The 14,659-nt window shown below is 36.0% G+C and overlaps 1 protein-coding gene across 2 annotated transcripts in view; it reads right to left on the reverse strand.

Moving 5' to 3' along the window:
- ltk (leukocyte receptor tyrosine kinase) overlaps positions 1–14,659 on the reverse strand; it is a 72,556-nt gene that overhangs the window by 20,721 nt on the left and 37,176 nt on the right. For both annotated transcript variants that reach the window (XM_051133958.1, XM_051133957.1), the window contains exons 5-15: positions 14,294–14,433; positions 13,936–14,076; positions 9,885–10,034; positions 9,110–9,210; positions 7,868–8,028; positions 6,253–6,347; positions 5,109–5,189; positions 4,699–4,873; positions 689–839; positions 450–581; positions 29–185 (exon numbers count right to left, since the gene is read on the reverse strand). In XM_051133958.1, coding sequence (XP_050989915.1) covers positions 29–185; positions 450–581; positions 689–839; positions 4,699–4,873; positions 5,109–5,189; positions 6,253–6,347; positions 7,868–8,028; positions 9,110–9,210; positions 9,885–10,034; positions 13,936–14,076; positions 14,294–14,433 — 1,484 coding nt within the window. The remainder of the gene's footprint in view (positions 1–28; positions 186–449; positions 582–688; positions 840–4,698; positions 4,874–5,108; positions 5,190–6,252; positions 6,348–7,867; positions 8,029–9,109; positions 9,211–9,884; positions 10,035–13,935; positions 14,077–14,293; positions 14,434–14,659) is intronic.

Genomic DNA, 14,659 nt, shown 5'->3' on the forward strand with positions numbered 1-14,659 from the left:
AATATAGATTTTTGTCTTGGAAGAACACCTGCTGCTCCGGATTTGCCATTGACGCCAAGGGCGGAGGTGTCATTCTCATATTGCTCCAGGAAAATCTGGTCCAGGCTGCTTTCAGGGTCCTCCAGGTAGGCCTTTCCTCCTCCTCCTGCTGCAATCAGCAAAGGCACCGGTTCCCCGTTCTCCATCTGCCCCCGGGCATCCCAAAAACAACATCAGAGTTATTTTACATTGAAGCAAAAAAAGAAAGCTTCCTATGACTTCAGACATGCCTTCACTTTCATCTGTGTTCCAATTCAGATGACTCCAAATTATTTCAGGATGTCTCAGAAATGCACGTCTAGACAGGCACTATCAGGCGGCGACTGCCGGCCACATGGCTTCCCTTAAGGGGACCCGCAAGGCTGTGATGTGTTTGAGACAACAAAACAAGAAGAAAAGCAAGATCTTACCCGATAAATGTATGTGGCTCCTCCACCACCACCTCCACCCCCTGCCCACTTCAAAGCCGAACCATCGCTGTCGAAACCATCTTCGATCACAGAAGACTCACCGAGACAAATTTTGTGGGTCAGGGGGTTTCTCTGTACATGTGTGAGGAAAACACAAAGATGCAAACAGAGAGCTATACATATACATTTGAAATAACATGGCAACCCAATGGCCAAGTCTGATTTTCTGCTTCACTTACTCCTGGACAGGCATCTTCTCCTTGGTGACCAATTAGGATGTAGAGTGTGTCACCTTTCTCAAGTGGGAAGATAGCTGAGATAATGACACCATGTGAGCGCTTGTTATGGTTTTTTGCTCCTTTGCCTCCTGCGGCTCCATAGGCTGAAATCCTATCAAATCAAATGAGGATGTTCCCTTAGTATTCCCAATGCACTGAACTAACAAACAAAAGACACACCTGCTATTCCTAAGTACTAATACCCATAAGGGTAGGAAATTATTTGAACAAAAAACAAATAAATCACAATCATCAAAGTCAAATATTACAGGAAATATAACAGCACATTATTTTGATTTAGAAACAACATTTTACACATGAAAATACAGCTGTCTTAAAGGGATAGTTCACCAAAAAAATGAAAATTACCCCATGATTTATTCACACTCAAACCATCCTGGGTGTTTATGACTTTCTTCTTTCAGACAAATACAATCAAAGTTATATTCAAAAATGTTCTGGTTCTTCCAAGTTTTATAATGCTAGTGAATGGCTGTTGAGATTTTGAAGTCCAGTAAAGTGCATCCATCCATCATAAAAAGTGTTTCACATGGCTCTGGATGGTTAATAAAGGCCTTCTGAAGTGAATATTTTTACCGGAGCTTACGCTACGCCTACGTCCCACGTCCTCCGCTGAAACGGCACTTTCTCATGAACGTGCGTACGACAGTTCGTGGAAGCTATAGATCATAGCTAAAGTTTTAAAAATGGATATTTTTCTTACACAAACGTATCAATTCACTTAAGGCGGCCTTTATTAAACCTTAAAAGCATACCTTGGGTCTTTAGCGACCCGAGACGTCATTTTCTACCCTCCTTAATTTTTTAAGTTTGACATCAGCTTTCTTAGTATTCCTCAATCTATTTATTATGAACAATAAAATAGGAAAAAAAGTAATAAAATATAAAAGAATGTCTGTTTTCTGATTAATTTTGTTTGTAAAAAGTGTATAGGGTCGCTAGAGACCCGAGGTGTGTAACAGTGTAAGTATATTTTTTGTGCGCAAACGTGTAAATATCAGATGACTAAATACATGCAATTCACCTTTAGTCCTCGAGGTGGCACTGTTTGATAGACAATAATGATAATTATCGCAGACATTAAAAAGAAAAGAATATCATCAGCAAAATTTGAATTGGTTTGAATGGCTTTACTGAAAAGCAATTACTGTATGCAATATAATATAAATGTCAATGTCATTTGAGGGTGAATAAGCTGCCAGCGATCAAAATAATGATTCTGAAGTCACTGAAACAATAATTTTGCAAATATGTTTGGGATGGTGAATATGAGCCAGATGCTGAATGTACTGACGATATCGGCGATGGTAAAATCATTTGCTCAAATTAAACCCTTCTAAGTTTCAAAAGGTAACGAAATATGCTTTATTTTATTCTTCTGTAATTGTTCTTCTGTAATTTTTGCTATTGCAGCAGTTAGAGATTCATTCATGCTGGATATATAGGTCCGGATTGCTAGAGACCCGAATATGTAATAATGATTGGCGAAACAGTCATGCATTTAAAGGATAACCCCCCGGAGCCATGTGGAGCACTTTTTATGATGGACGAATGCACTTTTTTCGATTTCAAAATCTCAACACCCATTCACTGCCATTATAAAGCTTGGAAGAGCCAGGACATTTCTTAAAATAACTCCGATGTTAAAGGGTGAGTAAATCAAGGGGAATTTTTCCTTTTTGGGTGAACTATCCCTTTAATATTTTGGTCCCTTGCAAGGATATCATCATACTTGAGGGACCTTGGCATCACACAGTCCCTGTGTGAAAATCCCTGTATTAATATAAACTATTAATATGCCAGTAGCATATTAAGCCATTCAGCCATAAGTAGGCCCGAAATGATCACTATTAGGCCTGTGATTATAAGATCATGTTAATATACAACCTTAGTTAATCCTAAAATGAAAAAGGAAAGACTTTAATTCCCTCACATTGCTAAGGAAGATAAAACTTCCTTTCTCAAGGCAAATACAATTTTTTTGTTATTAAAGCCAGTCAGTGCTTAGGGCACCAAAACAAAAGGATACAATATAAAATAATTCAGTTTCCAATGAGGGATAGCCCGAGTGCCAGACTAAACCTATATTTCAGGCCGGCACTCTAAATGCAATAATATCACAACATAGAGTTGTATAAGTTCATATGATAGTTATCTGCCATATTTTCCTGTCTCCTGCATCTCCTCTCCCGCATGCCCTTCTTTCGGAGACACTTTTGGAGTTGTTTTTAATGAGCTCCCATGACTAGCTTCTATAATCACTGTAAATCAGTTCAAAGGCTTGACTACACAGGGGCCAGATTAAGTAGAGTACAGGAAGAGATTTATCTGTGCCTACAGCCAGTGAGTCATGCCTCTCACTGCCCTTATAAAAAAAAAGTGTGAAAGAGCGAGAGAGGAGACACAGGAAAACAGTAACGAAATATTTCCTGTTATTGACATGCATCTCCTTGAAACTGAATTATGAGGGGAGAACCTCTGATTTTGAGACTATAAAGATTACATCGACAAAGCACAAGAAAAATGTAAAAAGTGTGCATCAAACATTTCACAGAAATACAGCTGAGGTCAAAAGTTTACATACACCTTGCAGAATCTGCAAGATGTTAATTATTTTACCAAAATAAGAGGGATCATACAAAATGCATGTTATTTTTTATTTAGTACTGACCTGAATAAGATATTTCACATAAAAGATGTTTACACATAGTCCACAAGAGAAAATAATAGTTGAATTTATAAAAATGACTTTGTTTAAAAGTTTACATACAATTGATTCTTAATACTGTGTTGTTACCTGAATAATCCACAGCTGTGTTTTTTTGTTTAGTGATAGTTGTTCACGAGTCCCTTGTTTGTCCTGAACAGTTAAACTGCCTGCTGTTCTTCAGAAAAATCCCTTAGGTCCAACAAATCTTTTGGTTTTTCAGCATTTTTGTGAATTTAAACCCTTTCCAACAATGACTGTATGACTTTGAGATCCATCTTTTCACATCCAGGACAAATGAGAGACTTATGCAACTATTACAGAAGGTTTGAATGCTCACTGATGCTTCAGAAGGAAACACAATGCATGAAGCGCGGGGGAATTCGACCTTTTGAATTTGAAGATCAGGGTAAATTTAACTTATTTTGTCTTCTGGGAAACATGTAAGTATCTTCTGTAGCTTCTAAAGGGCAGTAAAGATATTTAGGTAAAATAAGAAAAATGTACACCACTCCATTCTGTTCAAAAGTTTTCACCCCCGGGCTCTTGATCCATGATTTTTCCTACTAGACCATCAGTGAGCGTTTGAACCTTCTGTAATAGTTGCATATGAGTCCCTCAGTTGTCCTCAGTGTGAAAAGATGAACCTTAAAATTAAACAGTCCCTGTTGGAAAGGGTTCAAATACACAAAAATGTAGAAAAACCAAAGAATTTGTGAGACCTAAAGTACTTTTCTGAAGAACAGTGGGCAGTTTAACTGTTCAGGACAAACAAGGGACTCATGAACAACTATCACTAAACGAAACAACACAGCTGTGGATCATTCAGGTAACAACACAGTATTAGGAACCAAGCGTATGTAAACTTTTGAATGGGGTCATTTTTGTAAATTCAACTATTATTTACTCTTGTGGACTATATGTAAACGCCTTTACTAAACAAAAAATAACGTGTTTTGTATAATCCCTCTTATTTTGGTAAAAAAAATTACATTTTGCAGATTCTCCAAGGTGTATGTAAACTTTTAACCGCAACTCTATATTTGAATTTTATTCATTTTGGATGTTGGTCACAAGCATAAAATGAAGTCTGGTTAAGCCAGACTTCTGAACTTGCTTAACCAACAAGACTTTTTTCATCAAACAGCTTCTCCACAATGTCCATGTACAGTATCTGTACAGTACCTATTTCTGAATCCAAAAATGAATCTAAACCAGAATGATTTCAAGCTTTTGAATTTACTTGTACATATTGGTAGCTGGAACCCTCCACATCTGAACCCCTCTGAGAGGGCCCTCCTTCCCCACCACCACGCTGACGTTGCTGTTGCGGTAAGCACTGTCACACTGGGCTTGAGTCGGGCCTAGTGGTCCGCTTGCTCCACAGGACGTAAACCACCATGTTATTAGAGATGCCTCTGAAAATAAAAGACACTTTTTTTTGGTTTTGCAATGTTTTTCAACTTGTGGTTTGCCCATGACAGGAATAAATTACATTTTAAAATTAAAATAGAAAACAGTTGTCTAAAATTGTAATAATATTTCACAATATTACTGGGTTTATTGTATTTCTGATCAAATAAAACCAGCCTTGGTGAGACATCTTTCACAAACGTACTTTTGAACAGTTAATGTACAGGAGAGGAACCATACCTGACGCTGAGGGTTCTGGAAGAGGGCTGAAGGAGTCTAAATCATGCGGTAGTCCTTGTCCAAGAAGCAGTTCATTTAGTTCTTATAAACCAGATGTGGAAAGAGAACAAGGAACAAAAATGAAAGCATGACACTTGATATCAAACAATCCTTGTATTTGATGCTGGTTTCACCAAAAAAATCATCTTAATTCACCAGAATTTCTAAGACAATAATGCTGATATAGTTGATTCTTGCTAGTCTACCAGTCAGACAGCCACTAAACCAGCACATAGTGGACCAGTATGGACATATCTGCTGGTCTAAACTGATCCTGTCAACAGGGTTGATACAATGGGGTGACGATAGAGGATCTGAAAATGTCACAAGCCAGATTTCTACTGGCATTACCTACAAAACTACTAATCCAGAGTGTTTACATTTACAGTCTTTTACATGATTATTCTTTCGTCTTTATTTCAGCTTAACTAAAGATCAACAAACATTTAAAGTAAGAATCCATGAGTTATGAAGGTGTTGAGTGACCACAGACCGTGACAAAGATAATATGACAGCAAGAGAAAGCTAAAGATGATATTTAGCAAACAGATGGCTCTGGAATTTCTCAAAATCAACGATTCTCAGAAACGAAGTTAACGACAATAGTAAATCTCGACTTTCACAAGTCTCGTGCGTCAATTAACAGGCTCGTCAATTCCTGCGGTCAACCGTGGCATGGAAAGAAACCTTATAGGAGATCTATAAATGCTAGTTAGAAAAGCAGAAAGCCTATTGTTGGCATTTTTACGACATTTGCGGATTGCGAGATAGGAAGTCAGCTTATCGCTCTCTCTTCCTTCAAAACCAATCAAGTAGAGTCTATTTCAACCGCATTATGAGAACCATCTCCCACTGCTAACTGGAGACAGCGGTTAGAGGTCATGTGTATGCATCACATCTTAAATTCTCCATCTGTCTTACTAAATGCAACGTTTTTTGACAAGGGTCAATTGAGTGCATAGACACAATTGTGCAATTGTGGGTTTAAAACTGTAGTGTGGTCAATAAACTTTTACACCAGGGATGACCAAACGGACTATTATTCTATCAGAATTGAGTGTTTGTGTGCATACCTATGTGTACATGTGTGAGGCAGAAAGGTTACCTGTGTCAAAACATGCCGCACTTAATGAAATATCATCCAGTGCAATGTCTGCCTTAGATCCAGAAGCCCAGAAGGCCTGCACTTTAAGATGGAAGCTGTGCCCAAAACAAATTACAAATAATTTTAGAATAAGAGCAAAGGTGAAATCAGATTTGTTCAAGTTAATGTAGACATTTCAGTTAAATAAAATAACTCAAGTACAGAACAACAATTCTACTCTTAGCAGGGTTAGATATTTGAAGCATACCTTTTTTTTTTTTATTCTACTGTTATTTTACAGGATTAGTTCACTTCCAGAATAAAAATTTCCTGATAATTTACTACTTTGAGGAAAAAATTCCAGGGTTTTTCTCCATATAGTAGACTTCAATAGGACTCAGCAGGTTGAAGGTCCAAATTGTAATTTCAAAGCAGCTTCAAAGGGCTCTACACGATCCCAGTCGAGGAATAAGGGTCTTATCTAGTAAAACGATCAGGCATTTTCTAAAAGAATACAAATTTATATACTTTTTAACCACACATTCTCATCTTGCAGTCTGCAATGCACGTCTGTAACTTCAGCTCTTCATTTATGTACTTCGATTTAGAAGGGTAGGGTAGGGTGAAAAATCTTGTTTTTTCTTTCATCTTCAAAATTGTCCCAACATTGTTGTTTTATCTTTTGTTGTAAAGGGCATTTGACTTTCTTTACACGCTTGCTTTGTAAACACTGGGTCGGTACTTCTGCCTACGCCTGTGCAAGACAAGCATTTGTGGTCAAAAAGTATTTGTAGAGCCCTTTGAAGCTACACTGAAACTGCAATTTGTACATTCAACCCACTGATCCTCAATGAAGTCCACTATATGGAGAAAAATTCTGGAATTTTTCCTCAAAAACCTAATTACTTTTCGACTAAAGAAAGACATGAAAATCTTTGATGACGAGGGCGAGTAAATTATCAAGAAATTTTAATGGAGTGAACTAATCCTTTAAGAAACTCTTTGAAAGGGATTCTGTTGAATTATTTGTCAGGGATTCCCATCTCCTTTGACCTAAAATATTTACTTCAAGTACCACCAGATGTACCACTAAATGTTTCATCTTTTTTATAGTAAATGTTTTATTTTGATTGTTTGTATTTTAAAATGCCAGTGTCAATTGTATATTTTTTAGGATTCATTTTAGTTTAACTCACAAACCCCTCTGCAGTTCCCTCACAAATCCTGGACCAGGGGTCTGTGAACCCCACTTTGTAACTAAATGGGTACTGTAAAAACGCAAAATTTAATAATAAACAGTGTTTGATCTTGGGTGTTTACATCAATGCACTTTAAAAAAAAAAAAATCTAAAAAATGTCATTTAAAAAATAAGTAAATTAAGCCATTTTAAAGGTTAAATTAAATGATTAGATTACGATTCCATGAAAACCACAGGACAGCTTAGATAAGATGCCCCTGATGGTTTCTTTTGCAGAGAGAGGATCCTTTTAACCCAGCAATGCAACAGGATGGTCCCTTTATATGATTTTGTGCATACATGCTAAACATCTGAAATTCTTACAGAAAGTTCAAATTATATACGTTTATATTTAAAAAATTTTCCTGTCTGTTTACCCATCTATCCAATCATCTCACCCTTTTAGGATCTCTGTAATCGGCAGAGTGATCTCTTGCCAGGCGTCCTTCCAGTGTCCGGATCTTTCCCAAATCAGTGGAGATGCTGACATTCCCTTCTCCACCACTGACAGGAGCACGGTTCCATTGAAATCCCCATACAGGTACATAGAGAACTGCAACTGCACAGAAAACTTAGCAGTTGAGCGTCTGCTACAGGACCAGATGTCTTAGAATAATATCTTATCCATGAACAATCAAGTGTAAAATTGAAACTTTGGCTGCATGTGTTGTTACTCTGTGCAAGCTATTTGCAGATATGCTGTAGAGATCTGTCCCCATTTTTCATGGGCAATTAACTTGAAATCTGCCCATAAAGCAAAGTCTCTGAATCCAAATGTTGTGGCATAGAAAAACCACGGTTTTATGTGAACAGTCATACATACACTTCTGTTCATAAAGTTGGGGTCAGTAAGGTTTTAACAAGGATGCATTAAATTGATCAAAACATTTATAATGTTACAAAAGATTGATACTTTAAAGGGTTAGCTCACCCAAAAATGAACATTCCCTCATTAATTACTCACCCTCATATGGTTTCAAACCCGTAAGACCTTTGTTCATCTTTAGAACACAAATTATAATGTTTTAATGAAATTCGAGTGCTTTCTAACCCTGCATAGACAGCATTGCAACTGACACGTTCAAGGTCCAGAAAGGTAGAAAGGACATTATTAAAATAGTCCATGTGACGACAGTGGTTCAGCCGTAATTTTACAAAGCTAGAAGAATACTTCTTGGGTGCAAAGAAAACAACGACTTTATTTAGCAAATAACAGTTGAACCACTGGTGTCACATGGACTGTTTTAACAATGTTCTTACTACCTTTCTGGGTCTTGAATGTGTCAGTTGTGTTGCTGTCTATGTAGGGTCAGAAAGCTCTCAGATTTCATCAAAAATATCTTAATTTGTGTTCTGAAAATGAAAAAAGCACTTACAGATTTGGAATGACATGACAGTGAGAAATTAATGACAGAATTTTCATTTTTGGGTGTACTGTCCCTTTAAATAAATGCTGAAGACTAAAGTAACGGCTGCGGAAAATTCAGCAATGCCAGCATTTAAACATATTAAAATAGAAAACAGTTATTTTAAATTGTAATATTATTTCACTGCATTACTAGTTTTACTCTAGAAGGCATAAGAGCCTTCCTTCAAAAACATTTAAAAAACAAGTTTTTACTGGCAGCATAAACTCTTACCTGACAGTCCTGATTGGATATAGTTGAAGGTAGAGCTGGGCTTTGAACCAGCGCCTCACTTTCATCACCACGACCTCTGACCTTTAAGAAAAGAAAGTGCCCTGAGGCGAGAAAGGATCAGTACTCTATAGAGTGCTCAGATATGCTTACAAGACAAAAAACTTAACAGGCAAGGCTGGAAAACATCTTCAAAACGGGCTTTTAAAGTCTCCCAACGCAGTGCAGACAATTTTATAAAGAGGTAGAGTTTCTCACACACACACAAAAACAGTGTGTATTTTTTTTTTAAGAAGACATTTCAGTTTAGTGAGTTGGAATACAACTAGCCATAAAATAGACTTGGACACCTGTACTGTGTATTTGAGCGTTAGTCGTGCATCATTCTACAAATACATCACACTATAATATAGCACTGCTCTCCCACAGCCTGTAAATCATTACAGACTCCACCCAAAGATAACATTTATATCATGTTAAAATCAAGGGTGCCAGTAACACATCATGAAAATAGTTCTCCTTTGAATATTTTTGATTCCCATGTCATGAAAAATCCCTCTGCTGACATTCATAACTAAAAGGATTATGAAGAGATATTCAAAAGATGCTCTTTTTATACACATGGGCCTCCTATATGTCTCTGTCTCCAAGCTGTTGTATTAATCTGATGAGAATACAACAGTTTTGCCCAAAAAAAGTCACAAATCTATGCTATTTATTTTAATAGATGACCAATAACCAATACAATGACTGAAAGGAGGTGTGGTTTCACATTTACCTTGAGTGTTTTGCAAAGTTGTGCCCAGTAGATCTGTGTCTTCAGTCAGCTGTTGTCCACTAATTAGCCTCCAAGATGACTGTGAATCAGCCAATGACCATCCACAGGAGCCCAACTCAAATGAACAGTATGAGCCCAAAGGTAAGTCGTCTGCAAAGACATTAAGCAAATTATAATATGTCTGATAAACCTGTATCCACAAAATACAACTGTCTGTGTCTGCAAACATTAGCAGAGCTTTAAAAGCTCATCAAATATTACATTTCCTCCTTCCATTTATCCATTAAGTCCACTAAAATGTAGTTATCATGCAGCCTGAATTAACAAAGCTGGTTTGTTTGTTCAATTCAGTTTTAAGTCCAGGTATAAGACAAATAAAAAGCCTGTTTTTCAGCAATCTGATACAGTAATAAAACATATTCAAGTGTTACATAATTGCCATTTATTTCCAATAATAAGCAAACAACAGTTATGTTAACATGGGACAAGGACAGTTGGATTGTTTTTCAGGGATAGGTAGATTTGTTTGCTTGGTGAAAATACCAATTTTACATCCTGTGTGAATAGTGGCACATTAATGGCACACAAATCATTTTTAGTTTGTAACAACAAGAGCTACGGAACAATAACACATTCAGTGCAATCTAAAATGTATGGTTTTCATAGAGATGAATCAACATTCTTTTAGCCTAGATTTAGTTTTAGCCTAGATTTAGTTGACTATATATCGTAAGATTTGAATCGATTAAAGCTACAGTAGAAATAGTCGGCTAAAATTTAATGGGTTTAAAGCATTTATTAAGCATTTCTCTAAAATTACCAAATTCATTGTATAGGTTTGATATTAAGGTTTTATAACGATAGACACTGATGTAACTGCAGTGACACAACATGCCTTTATATTAAAATGAAATGAAACCACTTCTCATAAAGAACAAGAACCTGGTCTTCTTTTCAATGAAATACCAAGTGTTTTATAGGCTAATTATGCATATTAATAACAGCTTGTTTACCACATTCTTCATTCTTTCAAACAGACATATATATTACTATAAATAAATTTAATCTTTATTAAGGCTACCAAAGTGTGAGTGATTTTCTGTCTTACTTTTGTTGCTTTATTAACATCAATGCCACAGACAATAGCAACTAAATTAGGCTGCTTTTCCTTTAAAACCGGATACACGGATGCAATATATTGATACATGTCCGATATTCTCCCAACTGTTTACGTTACCTTAAGACAAAACCAAATATGTTTACTTGAATACAACTCAAACCGGACCATCAGACATCATTTTGTGTGTATTTCTCCACTCATGTGACGTGAATGAGTAATTGTGTGCTGTGTGAGAGGAGCTGCTTCAGTTTGTGTGCTCAGAAAACCGAAAGAGTTCTCTTTTACGTCGTCAAATTTATGCATATGTCTGCTCTTCTCTTACTCCCAGATACTGACATTTTTGAACGTTTTATGAGATGTGCACTAATTGTATGATAGCTTATGTCCCGCCGGATATATCAATAGGCTATGTTACAGTTCAAATGTACGCATCTAACCTCCAAACCACGCAGCAGATTCATTCTGAATCTGAAAAAATCTCTTCCCAAATCATTCCTCCCTAACATTTTCTTCTCGTTTTTATTCTTTTTACAGAAATGTCAATAGATTTCCATCATAGTTTTTGTCACTTAATATGAGTTTTTGTTTCGTTATCGTTTAGTTTTCATCAGTGAAAAAATGTTGTTGACGAAAATTATGACAAATTATTTCTCAATGAAATTAACACTGCACCTAAAATGGTCTCTGGATATTAAGTACAGGCAAGCATAGATTTAGCTACCATTTAACAACTACCTGACAGATTCATTATCCAGAGGACATGTTTTATAATGTCATGGATGTAATTAACAAGCTTAAACTTGGTGGGAGTTACTTTGATCATCTTCATTAGGATTCTGTCAGAGTTATTTGTCATATCCAACCCTTCACACAATATCAAAACAGGTTTCCATGTGTCTATTTTAGAGGAAGAATAAGGGCCACGACTCTCTTGTAGCAGCACTTCTGCATTACTCGTGTCTAGAACATTTAAAAGCAAAAATGTATACTGTATGCAAAATGTTTATAATTTAATTTATAAAATATATACACACTAAGTCTCACTACTAAGTCAGCATTTATTTGTACAGTAATAACTTAAAATATTGTTAAAATTTCTTCTATTTTACAATTTTTTGTATTTTAATATATCTTAAAATAGTATTTATTCCTGTGATGGATCCTTCAGATGTCTAAAATGCAGAGTCGCTGCTCAAGGAACGTTTATTATTATTATCAATTATTATTAAAAGTGCTAAACATATAAACTGAATTTAACCAAATTAAACAGTAAATTATTAATAGTGCTGGGCAAAAATTAATCGCGAGCAATCGCATGCTGTACTACCCTGGCCACAATATTGTAACTCAGTTTCAGGATGTTACTGAACCTCTTATAGCCTAGGCCATTTTGTGGAGAGCAACAATTCTAATTCTCAAATCTTCAGAGAGTTCTTTGCCATGAGGTGCCTTGTTGAACATCCAGTGGTCAGTATGAGAGAACTGTACTCAAAACACCAAATTTTAACTGCTCTAATACAAGATACACAACTTTGTATAGTCCTGTCAAGCAGACAAAAACATGAACATGATGAATAGGACATGTGGTTTTGCGTGGTTAAATGACATTGTCCTGTTATCACTGAGGGTGTACTCACTTTTTTTGCCAGCTATTTTGACAATAATTACTGTATGTTGAGTTATTTTCAGGGGACAGTAAATATATCCTGCTATACAAGCTGCACACTGACTACTCTAAAATATATCCAAGTTTCATTTCTATAGTATTGCCCCTTGAGAAGATATACTAAAATGATTGCTGAAATGTAAGGGGTGTACTCACTTTTGTGAGATACTATAAATACACACACATGCATGTATATATGTAAGAAAAAATATGTCAAAACATATACTTTTATTACGTAAAAGTATACTTTTACACTTTTATTATGTGCACAAAAACTTTTATTTTGGATGCAATTAATCGTGATTAATCGTTGCCCAGCACTAATTATTCATCAAATGCTGTTTATTTGAGTTTAAATTAATCATCTTCACATGGTTGTTACTGGCTTTTTTTCATGCTGAACAAATAGTTAATCAAACTTTCAGGGTTCTTTTGTTAATTCCAGAATAATTACCGCACTATTTATGCAATATGTGTAGCGGATAACTCTTTAATACATTTTAATAGACTTCCTATAAATATGGATTTCTTCTGAGTCTTTGTTCTCACCTTTTTTATTCTTGTGGATTACACTGTAAGTGATGTGTGCCAAATATTACCATCTACAAAGTTCCTTGTACACAGACAATAATTATAAACCATCTAAGCACTGTATAAATGTTAATGGAGATTAAATAAATCAATAAATATGCAAATAGTTTTCCTAGAGGAAAGCAAACACTCATGCATTTCAGGCCCTTTATGCAGCTCTTTACTCAGAGAAAAACTTTGAAAGAGCAGGTTTGCTAATCCAACGCCTCCAGTGAAAGGATTAGAAATTTATCATGGCCTTACGATTTAATACAGCTAATGTGAGTGACACACAGCCAGCCAGTTACTCAGCGGCAACCCTCTTATATCGCCCTGTCACGCTGCTGTTCATACTTTAATTGAACACTCTCAACCAAATGCAAATTGGCAAGAATGATCTCGCAAATCTTAAGGATTTGCAGCTTAAAGGCCACCTTTCAAAGAAATATTTCGATTATCATAAACCGAATTAATGGATTGGTGAGATGTAGCCCATTCTCTACATTTAAAATAACAAAATACTGTCTTATTTTAAAGACAGCTCCACACAAAGTAAATGCTCTGATGTGTGCAACAGCTATTACATTAAACTTCGAAAAGTGATCAGTGGAGCTCACAATTGCTGACAGACTGATAAACAGAAACTACGCATCTTCATGGCTTATGAAATATTTAAAATCTTTCATTTTACTCACTGCATACTAAGCCCTCATCTTCCCCTTGTGGACAGTCAGTATGAAAATCACACACTCTTCGTTTTTCAATGCAGCCTCCAGAATGACAGTGAAGTGATGAGTATTTCTCACAGTCTGAACCCAAATCAAAATAATCATCGCCTGCAGAAAACCACCGAAAACCAGAAAGATTTTGTGTCACATAAGGATAGAAGAATAATATTCAGTGCATTTATTTTAATATGGAATATTTAAAAAAACAACGGTATGGACACATTAAACAGTTTCCATTTCATAATGATGAAGTAGAAATGCAGATGGAAGTAATACATACAGTAACCTCAAAGGTAATATTTGAGAATAATTTATAAGCCATTACCCATGACACAATCCTTCAGCTCAAGCGAATCAAATGCCAAAAATCCAACTTCATGGCTGCTACAGGAAGAGTACTGCACTGTCACCTGGAAAGGCTCATCTAACTGGCCAATCACAGCCTCCAGCACCTCCCACTGTGACCTGGGACACACAAAAAGAAATGCTTTAACAATCATTTCAATTTTAGATCAAACCAAAGGATTCAAAACACAACGGACACACAAGGTCGAAATCATCTGTACGTCTGCTGAAAAAAAAAATGCAGATATATGCAAAATATATATAACCCCAATTCCAGAAAAGTTGGGAGGTTTCGTGAAATGCTATAAAATCAAGATTATGTTATCTGTTTATTCTCTTTAACAAA

The sequence above is a fragment of the Labeo rohita genome, chromosome 17, assembly GCF_022985175.1.
Source record: "Labeo rohita strain BAU-BD-2019 chromosome 17, IGBB_LRoh.1.0, whole genome shotgun sequence".
NCBI lineage: Eukaryota > Metazoa > Chordata > Actinopteri > Cypriniformes > Cyprinidae > Labeo > Labeo rohita.